This window comes from Larus michahellis, chromosome 3, assembly GCF_964199755.1.
Source record: "Larus michahellis chromosome 3, bLarMic1.1, whole genome shotgun sequence".
In the NCBI taxonomy this organism is placed as follows: domain Eukaryota; kingdom Metazoa; phylum Chordata; class Aves; order Charadriiformes; family Laridae; genus Larus; species Larus michahellis.
The window spans coordinates 10,890,053-10,912,676 of record NC_133898.1 but is presented as its reverse complement, the minus strand read 5'-3'; the positions used below and the strand labels follow the sequence as shown (position 1 = coordinate 10,912,676).

The 22,624-nt window shown below is 39.2% G+C and overlaps 1 protein-coding gene across 1 annotated transcript in view; it reads left to right on the top strand.

Annotated features, from left to right (window-relative positions):
* The first annotated feature begins 11,440 nt into the window (after nt 1–11,440).
* Nucleotides 11,441–22,624, top strand: part of VRK2 (VRK serine/threonine kinase 2) — a 45,551-nt gene continuing 34,367 nt past the window's right edge. Inside the window, exons 1-2 of the mRNA XM_074578546.1 lie at nt 11,441–11,626; nt 11,890–12,030. Of these exons, the coding sequence (XP_074434647.1) occupies nt 11,895–12,030 (136 nt within the window). The 5' untranslated portion in view covers nt 11,441–11,626; nt 11,890–11,894. The remainder of the gene's footprint in view (nt 11,627–11,889; nt 12,031–22,624) is intronic.

The window sequence follows — 22,624 nt, the reverse complement described above, 5'->3', positions numbered from 1 at the left end:
GTCTAAAGACAGTGGTTTAATAGCAATGCTTGAGACCTGGACCTGTTCTTGCTTCACACTTTCTTTTAAACTATGGATGCATATCCACCAGTGTTTTAGTTCAGATCAGGGTTATAGTTTTGAAGCCATGCTCCTGATTGTCTCCCCTTGTCATGCCTTGGTTTGTTTTACAGAACAGTTGTGGAGTATGGGAACTAACTCCTTTTGGAGTGAATGAAGCTATGCAAATTTTGGAGTAAATGTGAATTTATCTAGAAAGGTACTTCCTGCTGAGTTCTTGGATGCTGTTAAGCTGAGATGCCTTTTTCAACTCTGCATATCAAGCATTACTAAAAACTAACCCTATAATATACCTAAAGAAATACGATCCATATATTACCAATTACGGGAAGAGAAGCTGAATGTAACGGCCTACCCAGTTAACAACAAAGCATTGACAGAGCAACTGATAGAAAGCTGACAGTGTCCTGACTTCCTGCTCCACTCCCTTCTTAGGCATGGAGTTAGAACTGAAACGTCAGTAAATGAGAACTATTGCAAGCTACTGCTCAGCGGGCCAAAAGTCCTTTTAAAGCCCCAGCATGGAAGGAACAGTTTATGGCTTTCATACAACCTTTGACGCCCTATTTGCAACTTTGAGAGACGACTGCTGTAATTTGTCCTAATGCCCATCCCCTAGATTGCTCATGAATTCACAGTTTCACTGCTGTGTCTATATAATACCTTAAATATTGGCAATATAGTCTCCATTCAGCAGTTAAAGCAAGTATGGAGTGTACTGTAGTAAAACAACCAGCTGTACCCTACACAGAATAGTTCAAACCTCCAAATGAAATACTGAAATGAATCTCTACAGTGCATCTAGCTTTATTGCACAGAGAGATGAGCCCATGAAGACTATATACACAGAAGCATTATTTTTTGATGGAAGTATAGTACTTAGGCTTTTAGAAAAGCAGTGCTGACTGGTTTTCCTGTGCTCCACTTGAAAGTACCATGTACCCAGCTGTCCCTTTTACACAGCTTTATGTATCATTCTATCTTTTATTTATACTTGGAAAGGCAGAGCCACACAGGAGTCAGAACTCGTTTACATATCCGTTATGTAGTAAGCTATTGATGCTATTGTGTCAAAAGTATTTCTGTTTATTCAGCAGTCTTATGATCCACAGACAATGAAAATAAGTGAAAAAAATAAAAAATGAAGTTTCAATTAAGAAACAGTTGTGATATTTCCCCCAAAATATATTATAGTTCTATAGTGATTTAGTGACCTGTTACTTTTAAAGTGACTGCTTTTAAAACAGTTGCACATAGTTGCCTTTATTATTACAAAAGCACTGTCAAATGTAGAAGTATGGAATTAGTGTACTTACATTAAAGAAAATTAAGGCAGAATGCCCATCATCTTAACTTTATATTCCTTTAATAGACACTCCTTCTTCATCTTTTTCCTTTTGAATGTAAGAAAGCTTGAAAGACTTAAACCAGGTTTAGTTTAATAAGAGAAAATAAGAAGCCTGCCACACAGAAAATTACTAAATTATGCTCAGTTTAGGGGTTCCACTTTTCTCTTTTGCCTCAGGCTTTTGGGACATTAAGGCCATGTTATAAATCCTGGTCAGTGCTTTTTCTAAAGAGCAGAAATGAGAGTTTATTAGCATCACAGTGGTTGCCTCAATAATGACAAAACAGTTGCTCATTACTGCTCATTAGATTCATATTAGATTCATTTGCAATAGCAATACATCTTCTATTCATACTCGATTGCAAAACAACAGATATGATTTGACACCTGCTGTAGTACAGAATTCATTAGAAAGTAATAATACAAATAGGAATTCAATGGATGGACTTAGTCTTTTGTCTCTGATGGGTCTAAAATTTGTCATTTAATGTAGAATTTATATAGGATAAATACCACAGCAGGCAATCATCTTCTTCAAATCATATATGCTCCAATAAAATATCACACACAGAAGCAGATACGCAAAGAGCAGACAGACATACAACCAAGCAAATTAAAAGTACCATATGCAGTAATATACATGAACTGTTTATGTTGATATCCCTAGTATATAAATGTAGTTACTAATTTTTAAAATCAGAAAAATTCAAAGAGTTACATTTTCATCAAAATATTAAGTCAGCAAGTAAATAGGTCCGATTTTCCCTTGAAAGCTTCTGGGACAAACTGAGCCCAGGAAGCTATTGAAACACTGCTTAAATGCCGTTGTCTTAATTTACTCAAATAGTGCATAACCATTATTATATCGCTATACTTTGGAAGTGCCAAACTAATAATGACACTTAAATGGGCTGAAATCTCCTTTTTTAGAGAATCCCAGACTATCTCAGAACTCAGCAGCTCTTGCCTTTTTTCCTGTGCAAAGCAGAAAGTACATCCAAGTGACAGGTCTTCACATCATGAAGAAGCAGAGAAATAGAACGGTACGTTGATTACAAAATTCAGCCCTGCATGTCCCAAAATAATTCACATTATATTACCTTTGGCCTCACTATCACCTTGCAATAAACTTACTGTTTATTCCAAAGGAGTTTCTGTGTGTTCCTACCCCTCAACACACCTAACATCCAAAAAATATATATTTTTTCTTACTGTACCTCTGGAAAGAAATTTTTTCACAACTTCTTTTCAAATCTGTTTCTTACAAGAACTGGTTTCCAGCAAAAGAGGTCCTCTTCCAACTCAATTCAGTCATGATCTAGCTCTGCTTTCCACAGCAGAAATTAATATGATCATTGCCCTCTGCCTGCATAGTTTTAGAGATAACATTCATGATTTAATACTTAAGGAGTATAAAGGACAGTAACCATGAGTTCTCAAAGAAAGACTACCAAATACGTATTCTGAATTTCATAATAAAATTACTTGATCTGGTACAACCTAGAATTAGGCCTGACTTTCCTTCAGATTTCTTAAGTCACATTAATAGCCTGTGGTCATTCTGTGATTCACTTTTTCCTCCCCTGCGGTGATTCTGTGATTCTCCTCTTTTTCCTCCAAACCAGCAGTCCCAAAAAGCATAGTCTCAAATTTTATATTATAAAATTCTCTTCTGTTTCTTTTACACCAATACTCCAGTGCCTCACATCAGCAAATTGTATAAGGACATTTCTGTTTTGTTTTTGTTGCTTATTAAATTAGTAACACTGCATTAAACAGGTCCTGAGGTAGATCCTTAGGAAACTAATAACCTCTTTGCCACTCACAATTTCCCCTTTCAGTTTATTACTCCTTGCCCATTTCTCCACTGTTTTACACTTTTTGCACTTACTCACACATTCTTCAGCTAATTAATAATTTCCAATGTGATTCTATATTAAATACCTTGCTGGAGTCAAAATGAATTGGTTCTATCACACTTCTCTTGTCTAGCAAACCGGTTATCTAAGCAATGATAGACACCAAGTTAGTTTGGCAGGAAGCAAAGCAATACTGCATTTTATTCCATTTTCCATTTATCATCATGGACTGTTATTATTCTTCCTTTCAAAATGAGTTCTAAAGCTGCAAACTTCTTAAGTCAGTCTACCAGATTTTTAGTTGCTCAAATAATTTTCCTTTCTTAATTGTAAGTATTTTCTGTATGGCAATATGTCATGCTAAACACAGTTATTTTCTTTCCTGTCTGTAAACTATGTAATGGAAGTTGTCATCTTACCTTTTGACTTATGTCACCTGACACAATACACTCAAAACACGTATTAGACAGAAAGACCGCTCATAAAACAGCATTTATAAAAGGCACACAAGCATCCCTCCTCTAAGTGGTCATTGTTTTCTCAGGACCTCTAGAAACTATACAGTATTATTTAAAGGTTATTTCAAAACATGATCTCTTATCCCTGCTCTTTATAGAGCAGACTTTATAGAAAAGTCATAAACAACTACTCTACAACGAATATTTAAAAACAACAGGTTGGCCTTGGTGCAGACAACCATTAGAACAACAGCTCTAAGCTTGGATTTTCAAGAGTCACTACAAATGCAAAAAATAAGAGGGGAAAAAGAAAAGTCACACAAACAGGGCAAAGCCTCACTTCAATAAGCTAACTGCTTTTAAAAATCATCTGTTAAGGAAACTACTAGCATGATTATTGGAGAAATCAGAGACTCAGATACTGAATCCCAACACATCAAATTATCCCATCAGTCTCCTTTAACAAATCTGGTTCTGCTCATAGAATTGACTGCATGGCAATGGGTAGTGAAGCACTATCAGGTAAGGACAGTGCCTTGGTTTCCTGGGCATGCTGGAAAAGCAACACATATCAATCTTATTAAATGTATTATACAATCTATTTGCCAATTCACCACAGGTTTTAATTTAAAAAAAAAACAAACAAACAAAACACAAAACAACAAAAACCAAAGAGACCCCACCAACAAACCCCAAAACCGAAAAACAAAAGCACAACAACCAATTGAAAGCAGTCTGAACAGTCCTTCAAATCAACAGCTTCCTGATTTCTCCTGGGAAAGAAGGCATGGGCACCCTGCCTCTTTCCTTCTGGATGGGATCTGAGAAATAACACTGCAAATAAATTAATATTGCATGGTCAGGACTACTTTCTATTAATATGCCATTAATATAAGGACCTTTGCACTACATTTAAAGACCATGAAGATCGATATTTATTCTGAGGTCGGGGCGGGGGGGGAAAATAAATCTTGCAGTAAAATTAGTCATATTTAATATATTCTATCATCATAATTAAGTTTATATATAAAACATAGCATTGATATGCAAATAATGAATGCTATGACAGATGAGTTTCCCTTCTCAAACAACTTCACGTGAATAGTTTCGTAAGTGGAAAGCACCTTCTCCTTGAGTGCTTTGTCAAATTACTCTTTGTTTCCCCAAACCTTTCCACATACGTTGCTGTATAGGAAAAGAATGTTCACTGCTTCCTGTAGACCAAGAACACTGGTGTGCTACTGCTAATATTCCTGTAGTTTCTTCATTTCAATTCCTAGAAGGTCTTTGAAAAGACCTGGTGCCTAAGCAATAAGCACTATGGAATCTCAGCAACCTTCCTCCTGGTTTCTGGACCAGCGTATCTTTACTTTTATGCCTAGGATAAAATGGACAAGAATACCAGTGGAGGCAAACTACTTATTTTCCTTGCAAGGCTGTGACAACTTTTACTTCATGGAAACTTGGTGTTCCATATGTGTTTGGGTTTGGAGAGGAGAAGCTTGAATAAAAAAATCTTGAAACAATGACAGAAAGAAGAATATACATTCAAGCTGCCTATATGGGAAACCAGTTCTAATGTACCACGTCTCATGATAAAGTAGTGCTAATGTTCACCATCAGATAATAGCCATGGGAATAATACATACACAGTAACTCTCAGTGCCTTAAAACAGAATCTCAGTGCCTTAAAACAAGCTGCCTGGACTGCTTCAGATGGACAAAATGAAACAGGTATTAAATTATTCATATAAGGTCAGTCAGTAGTAGAGACAGGATTAGGATTCCTGCAATTACTCTCATAAGGAAAATCATTCCTGATCCCCTTCTCTGCTCTAACCACTAGACATTCTGCTCTCCCTGCAAATACAACCCATTCACACAACAACAACAAACTTTGCACATTTCTGAAAGTAAATAAACACAGATGAAAAAACACCTTTTCTGCAGTGCTCATAAACCACAGAATGGTTCAAGGTATGCGCAACAAAACCTGTGACATACAAGAGATAAGGAACACACCCAGTGTGTGACTGTCTTTTCAGTTACAGTGATAGGAACTGGGAGTAACAGTTCATCCCAACAGACAGTAAAACAATGCAACAGCAGGAACAGACTGAGTGAGAGGAATCCTGACCCTGACTGGACAAACACATTCCATAGCTCACTCAAAACCCATATTTCACTTCTTCCCTGTTTCAGGGCTTTTGGTGCCAGAAGGTTTGACCTCACTGTATTAATCCTGTATTCTGGTTAGTTCAGGAGATAGAACTTGTTCTGCATTTCCATGGGACTGGTAGCAAGGTGAGTATCAAAGGAAGAATGGGTAGACAAGTCACAGAAGCTAAAGCAACCCCTCCAGAAGCGTGGGAGTCATTCATTCATTCAGGCTACTTGGCGTTAAAGCAAATGTCACCTAATGCCATTGTCATCTCCTGTACTTTAATAGAGCTTTTTGAATAATTTGTTTACAGTACGATATTTAAGATGAAAGCTCCAAGATCTTCAATTTTTGGTATTTTCTTTAAAGAGAGGACTAATTTCTTCCCTGCCTTTAAAAGACTCAGCTGTTTTCTTCTGCTCTATTTAACATGTAAAAGCCTTTAATATTTTGAACTTATTGTGAGATGCAAAATACAAGAACTGTCTACGTGGAAAACCTTAATCAGTGAGGAAGTTGGTAAATTATGTCTTCATGCCATCCATATTGAATGTCCATTACTCCTGGACATACCACATTAACTGACTCATTAGCTATTTCAAACCATATGGACTTAGGTTTGGGTGGGTTGCTCTGATAATATCCTGAGGTGAGCTTCCTAATTATTGTAATTATGTGATCTCAATCACGGGGCCAGTCACACAAAATAGAGTCAAGAGTCTTTAAAATGGGTGTTAATGCACCTAGACAATGACTAAGTTGAGCAACATGCCCCCTGGATGTTGGAGATCCCTTGATACTGCAAAAAGTAATTACTTTAAAAGTTCTAAGAAACTAGCAGCAAGTACAGTGACAAGTGAATGAGCACCACAAGAGCATGGGACTCCGCACAGACACATGAACACAAATAGATTTCTCAGCAGAAACTAGGAATCAGTCTGGAACTCAATGCCTTGTTGTCAATGGTCTTAATACAGAGATGTTCCATCTCTAGTGTAAATTTAGCCGTGATATTTTAAGCAACAGGGAGCTCTGGAGTGAGAATTAAATGTGGAAGTGCTAAAATGTCATTGCTAAATACCACAAAAGCGTCACAATGCAACAGTGAGAGAAGCTACGAGTTGCTCACCTACTGTAGAAAATTTAAGGGACTTCATGTATGTGACACTGCAGGACTTCATATAATTTACTAGATCTTTTCTACTCAAGCTTAGGTTTGAGCAAGGAGAAGAAAAAGTGATTGAAATAAGTGGAAAATGGACCAAACATTTAATGTACACTGCTTGAAAACAAAGACAGAAACAAATATAGCCTCAGGACAGAAATTAAAATAGTTTGTGGTATTACAAAACACTTAAAAGAAAGCACTCGCTCCCTGAAAATCTCATCACGCTTATAAAATGCAACCCATGATAACACAGCATAACTTTTTGCTACCCTCTACAATTTATTCTAGAAGAACATTAGGAGCAGGGTGCTACTTCTGAGACAGAGATCAGGATAAAGCTTCTGAAGTGTATACCTTACAGGCTTACTTCTAACTTTCAAAGTGCCTCTTGGGCACCTACAAATCCAAAAGGCCAGATATGAACTAGCACCAGACATCTGAACACATAGCAGAACCATACATTCAAGTTACTTGGATACGTAACTTTAAACCACTAGCAAAATAATCGGCACTCGTATCTTCACCCTAAAACTACAACACCATATTTACCTTGCAGAAGAGCCATCCCAGGGCACTAGCAACGATCACAGAATAACCTAAGAAGTCCAGCACCACCATTTTCCTTTTCAGTAATATAATAATGACCATACCTGTATCAACTCTAGAGAGAAGCTCAGATTTCCTCATGCCTTATGCATCAGTAAGCGTATACCAAGCAAAACAAAGGAATAAAACCCTAAAGATATCAGGAGCACTAAAACACACATGCAAACAGACACTCCACCACCACTGCTAATATATAATTCTGAGTAATGAGACTCAGCTCATCTGAGCTGCATGAGGGATAGATTCTTCATGAGAAGGGCCTGTGGCTCTCAGCTGTTTGCAGGATTGTGCCATTAGGAAGTAAAATAACAGTAACTTGGTAGCATTTTCAGTTGTATGCTTACAGGATTTGTGTATTTTTTAGTCTTATTAGCATACACACCTTTCTCCTACATGGATTCTTGAATTTGGCAGTAACGCTGGCTATATCACCTTGAAGGGAAATTGCTTCCATCGTAATTAGGCTTTCCTGAAAAAGAAAACCAATCAATAAACAAAAAACCCCACCCTTGTATCTACAATTATTTTGGCCATTCATCCCCTTTACATCACATCCCCAAACTGCTAATTTGAAGCAACTGTGAAGAGGCAATGGAGGTTTAACCTGACTAAATGAAGCTCTTGTTTCTTGGGAGGGTTGCTAATTGGCTGATTATAACCAGACAAAAAAAACAAACAAAACCCCCTGTCTCTAGTTCAGCCCAACAGAAAAAAAGGTTTTTTCAGTCCCACCCACAAAACACACTGATGTGCTATTTATAGGGCAAAAGGCCCTAGTATCAAGTTTTAATCTGATTAGAGCTTTTCTCAGGTAAAGTCTTTGATCTTTGTTGATTTTTAAAAAGATATATGTGTTAATTTTTTATTTTTTCTTGTATAGAACAGAACTGTATGGAAAATTTGCTAGTGGCATTTGCATACGTTTTTTGTAGGTCTACTAGTTGTGGTTGTTTACCAATAAACATTGGGATTTAAGTGACAAACAAACTCATTCTTCAGGAGTAGCATGGTATATGCAGGAAACTTTTCTTTTTAGTGAACTTTTTTTTTGATTCAATCATATTATTAGACTCTATTACATTCCTGTGCATTTGTCTTTCAGGGTTTTTTAACTCTTGTAAAAAATGATAAAAACTTCAAAATCTTGAACCTTATGTCTATTCCCTTTCTAAAAAAAAAAAAAGGCAAAAAACAAAAACAACCCAATCCACAACTATTTTCTGTGACTTGTAGGATATATATCTCAAATATTCTTATACTTAGTGATAATATTAAACTGTACAAGTTGTGAAAAAGCTGCATGATATTAAAGATGATTAAGACTTCAGGTACTCTTCCATTTGGATGGCAATGAAGCTGTAAATTTGCAATTTCTTTTATTTTAGAGTACTATGAAACTTTTGTTTAAAAACTGAAGACCTGAAACCTCAGCTACCTATGTATGTATCTGTCTTGTACGAGTCAAAGGGATGTTATGTAGCCTGACTTAAGTTTTCAAAAACAGTAACAGATTGTATTACACTACTGTATTCAGTAGCAATTAAATAGACCCTTATGTATCTATTTCTACTTCTAGTTTTGCTATTAACTTATAATGACTATTTTTAAAATAGCCTTTTCTGATGACTTCATTATTCCTCAGAACTGCATGAACTTGTTTTCTTTTTGTGATCTTATCCTTGCTCATGAATAAAAAGCACTAAATAAGCACAAAACAACTTATATTTCTGAACTGTAAAGTTTTGCACTGAACCCCAACCTTTCATTAAATCAATGCATCCCACTAACCTCCTGATGTTAGAGTATTCTCAATGGTTTCATGGGAACAAAAGGGAAATCAACGCCAGTTCTTGTGTTCTTAAAAATAAAATAAAAATATGAATATTTAATCAGTTTTGTTTCTTTAGAACCATGTATCTTTCTATTCATTCATAATCAATCTGTTTTTTTCCTCCACATAATTTCTACAAATGTTGAGTCTTTTAATTTGTGGTGTTTTCTCCTGGTTCTAAAAAAAAAAAAAAGCCTTAAACTATATGCCAACATAGGTGTCTGCTGTCTGCTCGCAATCTAATGCTATAACTGGTATGTGCTAAATGTCCAGAAGACAGACGCAAGCCTCACCTGATTTGTTTCACTTCCTTACCCTGGCATTGTATTTTTGTAGGCAGGAAAAGATAGCTCAGAAGCAGTAAGCTGTCTAATACATGCGTTCATTTCAGTTTAATCACGTGAATACCTCTTTGCAACAGTTAAGCAAAAAAGCTTTCTCCTTAAACAGAGGCTCATTCTCTGATCCCCAGGCAACTATTTGAAGACCATTTTCTTCTGAGAAAACCTTTCACCCATAGCAGAATGGTGGCGCTCATCCTAAGCGACAGATATCCCTAGAGCATTGCCCAAATGGTCTCTGTAAATAAAGGTGCTACATCTCCAGTGAGTGGTAATGGTTTCTTTGATGCAGCACTGCGCATCTGTGGTTGGTTTTAGTTTTTTTTGGGGGGAAAACACACAAAACAACCCCAACACTCCTCTTACAGTCTGTTTTGACAGCTGTTGCAAAGGGGAGAAACCTTACAAAATGTTTTATGGCAATTTTGAATTTGTTTGCTTTATGGCTGAGCTTTCTACTGGCAATTCTTTAGATGGTCCTTTCAGGAATGGTAAAACCTTAAAGCCTGCAAGAGTGATGAAGCAGAAAGGGCTGTTACATTAAGGCCTACTCTACTCATGGCAACATATACTTTGCAGTCATGATCTCTGTTACTACTTTTAAATTCACTTGCAAATTATGGAGTTGCTGAAGATGTTCTGGACATTGATTATTCTTGAACTTAGGTTGGGTTTTTTTGGTTTTTTTTTTGTTGGTTTTTTTTTTTTTTTGGAAAAGGACTTGTAGTCATCACTTGGAAGATGTGGTGGTCCCCAGTGAGCTCTACCTAGATGTAGTGTGTTAGCTGGGTGGGTGGACCCTAGTGATAGAGCAAAGCTCACACAAGATGGTGGCTCGTGATCAGAGGTATGTCGTGTGAGCTTGGGGAGTAAAAAAAGACTCATTGTGGTTTTTTATTGCCAACTCACAAGCTGATGGTGGTGATGGGGCTGATCCAGCCCTGGGTCTGCTGCATCTGTCCTCTGTACCTGCCTGGAGCAATGGCTGACCAGCCTGTGGGCTGGCCATTGCCTCTTCACACTGTGCTGCGGGGCTGCTGATGGTTGCAGGCAGTGCAAGCCTCTGCTCTGCCTCAACCAGAGTGAGCACAGGAGGTGTTGCATGCTGGTTTGGGGTAAGTACCTATGTTTCTCTGTGTAGAAATGATCCGGGAACACAAGAGGTAGCCAGCAGTGGATCTACACCAGAAAGATCCTGAGATAAAAGTGGCCTGACTGAGGGGTGGCCCCCTGGCAGCTCTCTGACTTCATTACAGCTCCTGAAGCCCTTGCTGCATGTTCCCCTTTTAACCTCAGGCAGGGAACGGTCTGATCAACTTTTATATGCTCCAAACCACTTTAAGCGAAAAAACGAACAAACAAACAAACAAATATCCCTTTTAATCCTCACCTGCGAAGTGCAGCTTAAAAAGAGGGAGAGCCGAAGCGGGCGGGGCTCAGGTGCGCTGGCTGCCGTCTCGCTTTCCCCTGAAGAGAAGCGCCGGCGCCTGAGGGGGGAGCGCTGCGCGCGCGGCCGCTGGCCAGGCGGGAAACGGCGCGCGACAGCCTCCCTCCGCGCCCCGCCTCGCTGAGGGGAGAGGGGTGGCGGCGGGAGTCCCGCCCGCCGGCGGCGACACAGGGCGGGCCCAGTCGCAAAGTCCCGGCCGGGCCCGGGCCGGCCCTTCCCCTGTCCCGGGGTTTCCCGCGGGAAGACGGCAGCCCGCCTCCTCCTCCGCCTGGGCCCGGCCTGGGGGAAGTTCCCGGCTGGGAAGTTTGTAGCCGGCGCCGGGGGGAGGCCGCGGGGGCTCTGCGGAGGTGGGTGTGAGGGGAGCGGGCAGGGCGGCCGAGCGGAACCGCTGACTACCCCCCGTCCACTCGGCCGGTGGTGGGGAGGCCGCTCGGAGTAAGCCGCCCCGCTGAAAGGGCCTGGGGCGGGGGAGAGGCCCCCGGGCGCCGCCCTAAGGGGGAGGCCGCGGAGAGCTGGGCCCCTGCTCGGTGCGTGTTGGACGAAGGACATCGAGGGGTATTGTTTCTTCCGGCAAAAGTCAACTTCTTTAATTTTTTTCCCCCCTCTCAAGGTGCGATGCCGCCTAAGGATCGCGGCAGACGCAAGTTGCCAGTTCCTCTCCCAAAAGACATGATCCTGAAAGACACCGAAGGAAAAGTGTGGAGGCTGGGCACTCAGATCGGCCAGGGAGGATTTGGCTTAATCTATTTAGGTAAAATACTGCTGGTAATTACAAGGGTGACTTGTAACTTTTTTTGTGACATTCTGACATGAATAATAAGACAGCATGGGTTTAAAAAGTTACTGGCGTTTACGTGCTGGTGGTCATCTGTGTTGAAGCGTGGTTTTCTGATGTTTGCAGTGCCCTGTTGGGTGTCCTTGTTCAGAAGTGTTGCTGATGGTGCAGCGTGTTTTCCATGGGCTGTACAGCCCAGTTTGCGGGCTCCTAGTGCTATGGAGCTTGCGTGGGGTAGGCAAGGTGCTGCTGCTGTCAGACTACTGAAGAGCACTGCCAGGCGATGCTCTTCAAAGTAATAACGATGCTTTCTTGAGCTGCTGCTGCTTTGGACTTATGCTAGTCTTGTGCTCTGCAGTGCTCTGCATTTCCAGTTATTGGAAATGTTATTTTCTGGCCAAGACTAAATCAGTTTTCATCCAAGAAAAGTAACAGTAATAATAGTTATCTGGGTGTTGCCTCTGAATTAAGTCTTTCACCAGAGGTAGAAATGCTGTTCTTTATTTGCTGTAGCCCAGATACGTTTCTGTATTTTCTTCAGAAGAAGCTGCTGCATTTCACTCAGTCTGTGTTTTATAAGGAATGAATGGTTTTGAAAGGCAGTTTGTAAAGCACTCTGGGTCACTGGGGAGGATATAATGTATGTTACTATTGCTGGTCTCTGTGAAAGAGCAAATCTTGTTTTCAAGGCAGTATTATGAGTTTGGTGGGGTTTTTTTGCGTGGCAAACATATACAGGCAAACTAGTCTGCAGTGACTGTTAGGGACTAAATTGAGCTTCTGTTAAGACAGCAGTAGAGAATTATCTAGAAGCAGTTTAGTACATTGTCCCTGGAGCCAACCGTGATGTTCTAAAGTTAGAGGTACGTTAACTCTCTATTTGGAGAATTAGTGTTTAAAACTTGATAAGCAAGTCACTCATCTATATAAATCAACTTCCTTTTATGCTAAATCAGCTATACCTTCTATTTTTCCTTGTTTCTGTCATGGAAAATACGCTTTTGATTGTTTCCTATTCTTGTTTTTTTTCAGTTGATCTCTTAATGATGTGTCCTTCGTATTGAGTGATTTGTCAGAAAATAATCTTTGAATACAGTTATACAGCATGAGCTTTACACTTAGCGTGATTTCCAGATTTTTATAACACAACAAGTTTTCATTAGAACAGCTATCATATGTCACGTGCCTTCTCAATTCTATTGTCTTTAGTAACTCCTTTGAAATACGCAGAGCTGTGCTAGATTCAGTGTGGTTTCATGGAGGTGAAGGAGTTGTCCATCAGTGTCAAATTGTAGCGTCAGACACCTACTGTAGAGAGGAGAGGTGTGCCTTTTCTATAGAAGGGTTACCATGTTTGGTCTGTTCTTATTTGCAGATACAGAGGTAGTGCTTGTGTGCCACTGGTCTCTTGGCGACAGATTTACGGTGATCGTTGTTGCATCTGTCTGGCTATCTCATGGTGCTTTTCTGCTTTCAGCTGTTCCAGAACATGTTATATGGCACTGAATTGTTCTTCCTGTCCCTGTTTTTTTCCTCCTCATGTCCATTATGGTTAATCACAAAGAACTGGATGGCAACTGAAGACACATATTTTATTTCATGGTGTGCTAGTCCCATATGCGGTCAGATGTTGCTTCTCTAAAGTGGTTGCCCAGTTGTACTGTTCTTCCAGCTATTAAAGTGTGGCTGTAAATTTTGGGAGAGTAGACAATATTACTCGTGCATCTGGATTTAAGTTGCACCTAGACTTCAGGTTTGAGTGGAGAAACTTTCTAGGGAGGGAAAAAAGGCGTAAACTGGCACTTTATTCCACTGAATGCCCATGTAAACGAAGCAAAAGGATTTCAGTAACAACCTAAATGCCACTGCTTCTGCTTTTCTGCTGAGTAAACACAGTCACTGAAACACCTGGAGAAAACTAAGGCTCTGTGTGTGTTTGCAAGGAGTTTGGTGTAACGTAAGTGAATGAGCAAATTGCAGCAGTTGGTGGGTATGGCTCTATGTCTACACTTTATTTAAGTTGAGGGTTTGTTTTACTTTGGGCTAGATTTCGTATGGTCTGCTGCACTGAATTTAGTCACCAAATGCGTGGTTTGAGGTAGTCTGAAGGAACTGGTTCAAATCCTTATGTTGCTGCTAGTAGTGGAGTGCATCTAGTGGGTTCCTGTAGTGAAGTTTTTGGTTTGGTTTCTTCTGGAATTCATATAGTTCACACATACTTAACTGCTCTGCAGGCTGAACCAGTGGGGATGACAGGGGTTTCAACTAACTGCACTTACAGAGGAGTCAAAGGCTAGTGCCCTTTTAGAATATTTACATTGTCTTTCCTTTTGATATATCTGATAGCTTATTATGACCTTCTTTGAAACATCAGTTGGTTATGTTTGAGAGATGCTGTGCATAAAGCATATATGAGAAGTTACCATAAGAAAATAGACCTTAGCATGAGCTAAGAAGTGAAGTTAAGGTGTGTCTGGGTATTGCCATTCAAAGATAAAAGAAATGAAGACAGGAACTTGCAGAAGGCTCCCACGGAGAGAAGGGACTGAGGGAACTGGGGTTGGAGTGCAGAAGGCGAGGTTGTAATGGGTATAGCTCTCCATGTGTGAGACAAAATGTTGTGTTTCTGAATCACTCAGAATATAGCTCCATCATTTTCTGTTGCAGTCAAATCGTACTGGACCTTGTGGGTGGTATAGCACCTTGGTTTCAGGCAGGTTCATGTCAATTGGGTTTGTTTTCTGCCTGATCACACAGACCACTGAGGTGATTTCATATATTGTGTTTGTTGCAGTTTGGCTCCCACTGAACCAAGATGGAAAGCAATCAGTGGATTAGTTGAGAATGAGAATACAATCTGGGACCCTTGGTATTACTATTTTGTGTTTTTTCATAAGTGACAGCATGGGTGAAGAAATACAGGTGCCACTTTCATAATAGTATTTGTGTTAGTTTAATCTCTTCTTTCAGAAGGGGAAGTGAATGTTACATGTAGCACTGAACTGAAGGCTTAGTTCCCTTTATAGCTCATCCTACAATTAAAAAAAGAAATGGGCAAGATTTATCCCCCAGTATTGATACTGACTGAAGTTTTCTTGTTTAGTCCACCTCTTTATCTCTGAAATGTGTTTATATTGTGTAAAATATACCATTTGGTAGCTTTTTTGGGCTTGACCCTGCAAAAGAGTGTAGCTGTCTTTGAGAGTCAAGGGAAGTGAAGTAGATGATGAAGCTTTGAGAGTAAGATACAGATGCTTGGTGCTGAGAGGAGGCTTCTTTGTCTGTGCTGTTCAGTCTAGTTTTTAGTGCATATACAGCAGGATGTGAGAGGACCACTAAGCTTTCAGTGAGAAGCTGACCCAGAAAGAGCTGTAGAGAGGTAGGCAAGACAGGAAAGTGGAGACAGGTTTGACTGCCTGCCAGATATGAACAGAACAGCCCTTTTATAAAAGTAAAGGTTAACTTTGCTGGCTATGTCTTTTAATAAGTATTTTTACAGTAGTGGTGTAAAGATTTTGATGTGCGTTGTTATAGCTTAATTTCCCATTAAGGATACTCCATTAATCTATAACAATGTTCTTGAGAAATTTTACGGTATCTCTGCAAAATATGTTTACAAGAAGTGCATTCAATGGAAGGTTCTGTTCGCTAAATCAGAGCTGCTGAAAGCCATTTACTGACCCTGAACCCTGGGATGCAAATAGTCTCTTCAGGTGCAGGGCTTCTAAACTTCTAATTATGTACATGAAAGTTACCGCTATCTACAAGTTCTGTCCTGCCTCACAAACATTTTCCCAGTTTTCTGATTATTCTCTTTCCCATCTGTGCTGTTTTGTTTGTTTCTTTGTTGACATGTTCCTTCCCTTGGATTATCCTTTGCATTTTTATCTTGACCAGGGCAAATCCATCAGCAGAAGGCTTACAAATACTGATTCTTCCCAATGCTTCTGAAGAGGAGAGCTTCCTCTGCTGCCAGAAACAATAGAAGCCATCTAGAGATGTTCTCTCAAGCATTACTTTTGTTGTTGTAAGAGCAATATGGATCATAAACCGGAATTAGTTATGCCGTTGTATGTTAGAAGTTTTATTTTATTTTATTTTTGTAACTGGTGCTGATTTGCTGTCAGGCACCTCAGACAGAACTGTTATCCCTTTGATAAGGGGGAGCAGAATGGAGAGCAACCAAGGAAGAACGGGATATATTGGTGGCCTCATGTCTATTTTGTAGCTCTGTGGAGAACAGTACACTGTACATAGTACACTAGAAAAGGAAGCAAGAGTTGAGGAGAGTGCTACTGAGAGCCTTATATTCTCTCATTTATCTTCCTGATCACAGTCAGTAATTAACACCAGTCTTTATATAAATCATTCTCTAGTCCTGCTGCAAGCACTCTATTAATGCACAATTTGGACTGAAAATTTAAATGCAGAAAGGTCACACAACATTTTGTTAAGATTCCACTGTCATGGTGAAATCTGCTGTACACAGCCTTATCTACTTGCAATCTTCTTTCTCATGGAAACTAATGGTTCTGCAAAATATTTATGTTTTTCTGTATATATTTGTATACACATGCATGTTTGTTAGATGGTGTCTTTTACAATAGCACTTATTACATTGTAAATGTGTTTTAATTGTATTATGTGTGTACATTGTAATGGAACTTTGTAAGTGATAGGTAAAAACTAAAAGTTTTGAAACCATCTTTTGTAGCTGGCTTTGCAGCAGGTGTTTATATATTGGTGTTTGACTGCTGTTTTTGCATGTGCTGTCATAATATCGGACAAACAGCAAAGTCTGTATTGATAAATTCATAATCGAATTCTGGCCTGCTTGGAGATCTGTCACCACTATAGCCAGCACACTATCCTTTTCTTTTTTCTTTTTTTTCCCCCTCATTTTCTAGAAGAGGGAAATAACATCTGCTTGAGCAGTAAACAGTGATTAAATGAGTGAATATTGTCTTTTAATACTAGCAGCACAAGGAGCCCTGCTGCTGGTGGAGGTAGGGAAGAGGTGTGGTTGTGGCCTTTTCTGCTTTTAAGTTTGGACCATAGTAGCTCTGCTGTTGGTATTCTGAGGCCTGGTATTCTGGCAGTCAGGCTGAGGTGTGAAAGAAAGGTTGTTTCTATTTCAGAAACAGTACTTGCTGTGGATAATTTCTGTAGCTGCGAGCAGGGGTGTACATGTGTCAGGGAAGAGAAGAGTTGATGGAAGCACATTCTGTCGTCGTTCCTTGGTTTGTGATAGGAAGCTGGCTTTAGCAACTGGTTCTGGAGAAATGAAGTATTTCAACAGTTGCTTAAATTAACTTCACTGAAAATATTTACTGTAGTGCAGCAAACAAATTAAAAAAAAAAATAAAAATTATACCAAAAGATAAGTGTTAGCATGATTTTTAAAAACAAAATAGAAAGAAGAATATTAGTAGCAAAACCTTGTAATTAATAGCACTGGTAGGTAACTGTCTGGTTAAGGATGGATTTTTCTTAACCTTCAGATGTTAAAATGCATTTCAGCAAAGATCTCATTGTACCTGCAGGTATGAACCTTAGCATGAAAATAAATTCATTGGCAGACAAAGACCACTTCAGGAAAGGGTCTTTTTATCTTGGCACTAATATTAAACTGTACAAATACAGGTATAGCAAGTAGATTATCTAGTTTTTCACCCTGTCTGCGGGCAAACTGAATCAGAAATTTAGCCTGATTTTGCTACTTGGTTACTTAGGGCTGTGCACATGGTACAGCATCAGCCTGTTCCATCCGTTAAAGAGGAAATACTCCCTGCTTCGATGAGTTCTTGCTGGTGACTACTGTTGAATCTTCCGTCTTTCTTCTTTTTTTGAACCCCTGTGGGCTAGTTGTTTTAGCTTTGAAAGCATAACTCATTTTTACACAGTAGTCTAAAGCCTGTTACAAAGTTTGCAGAGATCACTACTATTACGCTTTAGTGTTCTGACACATAATGTGTTGGGGTTTTTTTTCCATATGTATGGACCTTAGTCATGGTCATTAGTCCACCTTGTGAGAGTTCTGGTCAGGGAACTAGACCCTGGCCTGCTAAGTAGAAGTAGAAAGTCAAGAGAGTGTGATTGATTTATTTTTTTTCAGTGGGTGATGTATTTCTGAGCAGTATTATATGGTAGCAGGAAGGGCTTTGGATGAAAGATAAGGCACCTGTTGCCTTACGGAGGGCACTCCCTTCAGCCATCTTTGGCACCTGTACCCCACTGAAGCTGGCATAGTATATTCTGAGTGGGCACTGTGTCAGACTAGCAGATGGGCTGGAGCAGAATCTTGCCAGCAAACAGTTTGTGCATCAAGTTTTAAATATTAAGAGGCCTGGACTCCCATCTGAGAGTGCTGTAAGAGCAGACCATGCATAGCTTTTCTGCCTGGGGTTAAAGGATGTGTCATGCCTATTCCAGCTTAGAGTAATTAACTTTGAAAGTCAAACAGTGGCTTCCGTTGCTGTGGAACACAAAACTTTGGCTCTAGTGAATCAAGATTAAGGTTTCATAGAAAGATGAGTAAGAATTGTAGTGAAATTTCCTACCAGTACTGAATGTTCTTAACTTGGAGGCATTTGTAGTTCTCTGCAAAACAGTTTAGCAGTTGAGCACTATTTTCTACCAAAACCAACTTAGCTAGGTCTTGTGGAAAATGGTTTCACAACCCTGATACAGAGGGCTATATATATGCAATTTGTGTAATAAAACTCTACATTTATAAAGCTACCTAGAAGAAGAATCTAGAAAAAACGTTATTCATAAACACTGCTCAGAAAAGAGTCTGTCCAGGATCTGATAATGCATCTTTAAAATAACAATATAAGCAGGAGAGCAGGTCTTCCTTGGTCTATGTGAAAAATGGACTGTAAACACCCTTCAGACACTGAATGTTTCAGTTCTTGGGAAATATTGGATATTGCTAAGGCAGAGCAGGAAAGCAATATACTTTTGTTTGCCTTAAATATTTGTCTTAGTACCCTCCATATGTAGGAAATATTTGAAGTTGTGTGTTAAGTAGCAGATGCTACTTTTTATTTATTTGTGTACATTTTGGTTTTAGTAACTATATTCCTGCAACTTGGTTTGCTTTTTATTGTTAGATGCTCTGAGCAACACTCCCCCCCGATTGTTAGCCATTGAATTTAACATCTCTTGGCTTGACTTAAATGGGGTCAGAATTTTTCCAGCCTTTTTTGTAGGTAGCCTGTAACTTCAAAGTGTGATATTTTTGAGGTTAGTTTTTATTTCTGCAAAAAAACCTAGGTTGACAATTTCACTCTTCAGGATTAGTTAACCAATGGAACAAAGCAAAAATTAAATACTTGCAACCCAAGAACTTCTGAAAATAATTTTATTCATGTTCCCCTAACAAATATATCCTCAAAATATCCAGCAGTGGCAAAGACACCAGCTGTGGACAGGAGCAGGGATGTTTTTTCAAACTGCCAAATCAATGTTGTTTTCTTTTCCACTGTGTAAACTTTGTCAACAAAACTGGTTCTGTGAGAGCCATTGAAAATATTTCACCATATTCCAAATGTGACTGCCACAAATTAACTGCTAAAACTACAACAAGCACGTTTGAACTGGCAAACAGAATTGGCACGTTTCTTTGTCAGACTGCATACAATTGTGCTGTGTGGTTGTAGGAAATTGCAGTTCATCCAGAAACACTCTTTTGTTACCATGTCATATTAACATTTAGAAAGCTACATTAATTAAGGTTATGGCACTCAGCAACAAAACGGATGAAATTCATGATCGGAGTGGATGATAAGACCATAGCTGCTGTGGCTGGGTGACACTAGGGAATTCTGGACATAAGTTGATCTGAGGCAAGTTATTTGCTGTGTTGTGTAGGCTCAACAGTTGGAAATTGTGGCAAAGAATGTGAATCTTACCACACTGCTTTATTTCTGAGTGCATTTTGAATTTCTATGCTTTTCACTGGCACGGTAGTTGTGATTGTGGGATGAAGAGGAGGAAGAGAAAATAGAGCTGTGCCCTTTGCAAATGTTTTGTGAGAGTCATCTTGGCATGAGATGGAAACAGCCACAGCCCCCTGCACAGCTTCATCTTGCGCCAGTGTTCCCAGTTAACAATTATGCAGACAATGGTTTTGATTGTGCGCATACATCAACACCCCTCCCCCCAGATGTAAGGAGATTGCGTGTCTCTAGTTGATAAAACCAACATAAACCGTAAACTGGGAACACTCACTCTTGTTATGCTATTTCAAGATATCCTTTGCAAACATAATCTCACCATATAGTGCTCCTGATACTCTATGTGTGTACTTAGATGCCATTGGAGACCTCCTGCCTGTCAGCATTGCTCTCCTGCAGGGTCTCTGCTTACTGTCCTGCAGTCTAGCATTTAACTGATTGTAATATTATAAATAGCCATGTGCTACCACACAGAACGAGGCTAGCACATGGCTAATTACGAGTATACAGTAATTAACTATGAGCTAAACTCGCAGGAGAGTATGTGGTGGTGGTCTATGAGGTATGTAATCAGACTGTTTGTTAAACCTTGGGAGCCTTTCCAGTCTGTTAAGTAACTATACATAGTAATGAGACAATTTTTAAAAAACCATTTATGTATATTTATGGAGAAAAAATAGTCTGTCTTATTTCTAAGCTGTGGTTAAAATATTACTGCTGATACATGAATGGTTAATTAAAAAGATGTAATAAAAGGTACATATGCAACTTCTCCTTATCTGTATGTATGTCTAAGCATTATCTGTGTAAGAAGTTGAAAGTGTTATTCACTGCGAATGTTATGCCTTGTTTCATGTATGTGCAGTAAAGACAATAATACCATTTCTCCTTTTGTGGACTTGAATGTCATGTTAGTCATTTTGTGGAGCATCTGTTCCTGTATCTTTTTGAGCTTTGTCTGACTTTCCTCCCTTTTCACATTGTAACGATTTGCAATTAGTTTTGGTTTTATTTTTCTTTAAGATGTTCTTTCAGTGTGACTCCAAAAAGCATCCACACTGCCATAGTGTAAGAACCATGAGGGTTAGGCCCTTTTGCTCGGCTGCCTCCCGTTAATTGCTCTTCTTCATTACCCTGACAGCTGTTCTGTCTGTTCCAGATTACCATGAATGAGGCCTCTCTTTATAAAATGTCAAGATGTCTACAGGGAAGTTAGATCAGACTCTTTCAAATACATTTAAATTCGATACTTCTCTATACCTATCAAACCTCTGTTAAGTAACTTGGTATTAAAATACATTTTCTTATGCAGGGGATTTTTTTCTGATCTGTGTCAGTGAGGGAGCACATCTAATTCTGTTTGGGTAATGTGATGTTGTTGAATACAATGAAAACACATGGGATGTGTTCCTTTAAATTAATGTCTTCGGCTATTAACACGTAGTCTACATGTGGCAGAGAAAGATAAAGACTTAAGCACCTGTGCCTTAATTCCCAGTTCAGTACAATAATGTGGTAAGAGCAAAGTTTACCAAAACTTACTTCCTGGTTGTATGATAGTTTTAAATTGTATTCTGAATGTGACTACTAGTTGTTTGAGTCTGTGGATAGTTCACACCTTCCAGAGCTCTTGTTTTAGGAATGTTAATTTTACCTTAATGTGTTATTAGCACAGAAGCATTCCCTTGGGGAATTGTCAAGCAGAAGGCAGCGGGGACCCTGTGGGTGTTTGGGGTGTGTATGCTGCCAGATTCAACCCAGATGCTGAATAGAATTGGAAGGAAGATGGTAGCTGAAGGAGTCTGTTCATTGTAAAAAAAAAAAAAAAAAAAAAAAAAAAAAAAAAAAGTATGCTCCGACCATCAAAAAATGTAAGCTTGGATGGTTTGATTAGATCCAAGTTTACTTGATTTTTATTATGCTGATAAAAGTAGTCTATTTTGTGTGTGCTGATAGTTGAAGTGTTTCACACCTGGACTGTTGTTGGTATTTGATCATTATAAGAAGTTTGAAAAGGACACTTATTTCCTAGGAACTGTATTCTTTTTAGTTTTTTTTCAGTGATGATTCTAAAAGATGATTTAGTCTCATTAAATTTTAATCCCAGTGTAGCTCCATGTAGCTTCAGTAGTATCAGAGAGAACTGATAGTTCTCTCAGGGTCAGAAGAAAATAGGATTGCATTGTCTGTGCAGAGAGGTTCTGTCTCCTGAGCTGTAATTGGCACATGTGGTCAATTATTGTTTTGAAATCTCTACTTGCACTAAGAGGCACAATCCCTCATCTCCCCTTTAGGCAGGTGGTGTCTGTGCTATCCCTAACTTAGGCCAGTGTCTAAATAATGTCAGAATAGAAATCAAGGTTCTAGGGCCAAATTAATTTGTAATAGAGGAAAGCAGACAATCCTGTCTAGAGGCATAATGTAGGTCATAACTTTTAAGTGGTGTCTTTGTCACGACAGTGGATTGACAGCAACCAAATACAGAGGTTATCCAATTGACTGGAATGACTTAAACATAGTCTGTTATAATGGAATACCTCATTGTGGTGCAAACGTGCAATGGGGACATCCTGCTTACTCCTTAATTAGCATCAAAGGAGAGAGTTCTG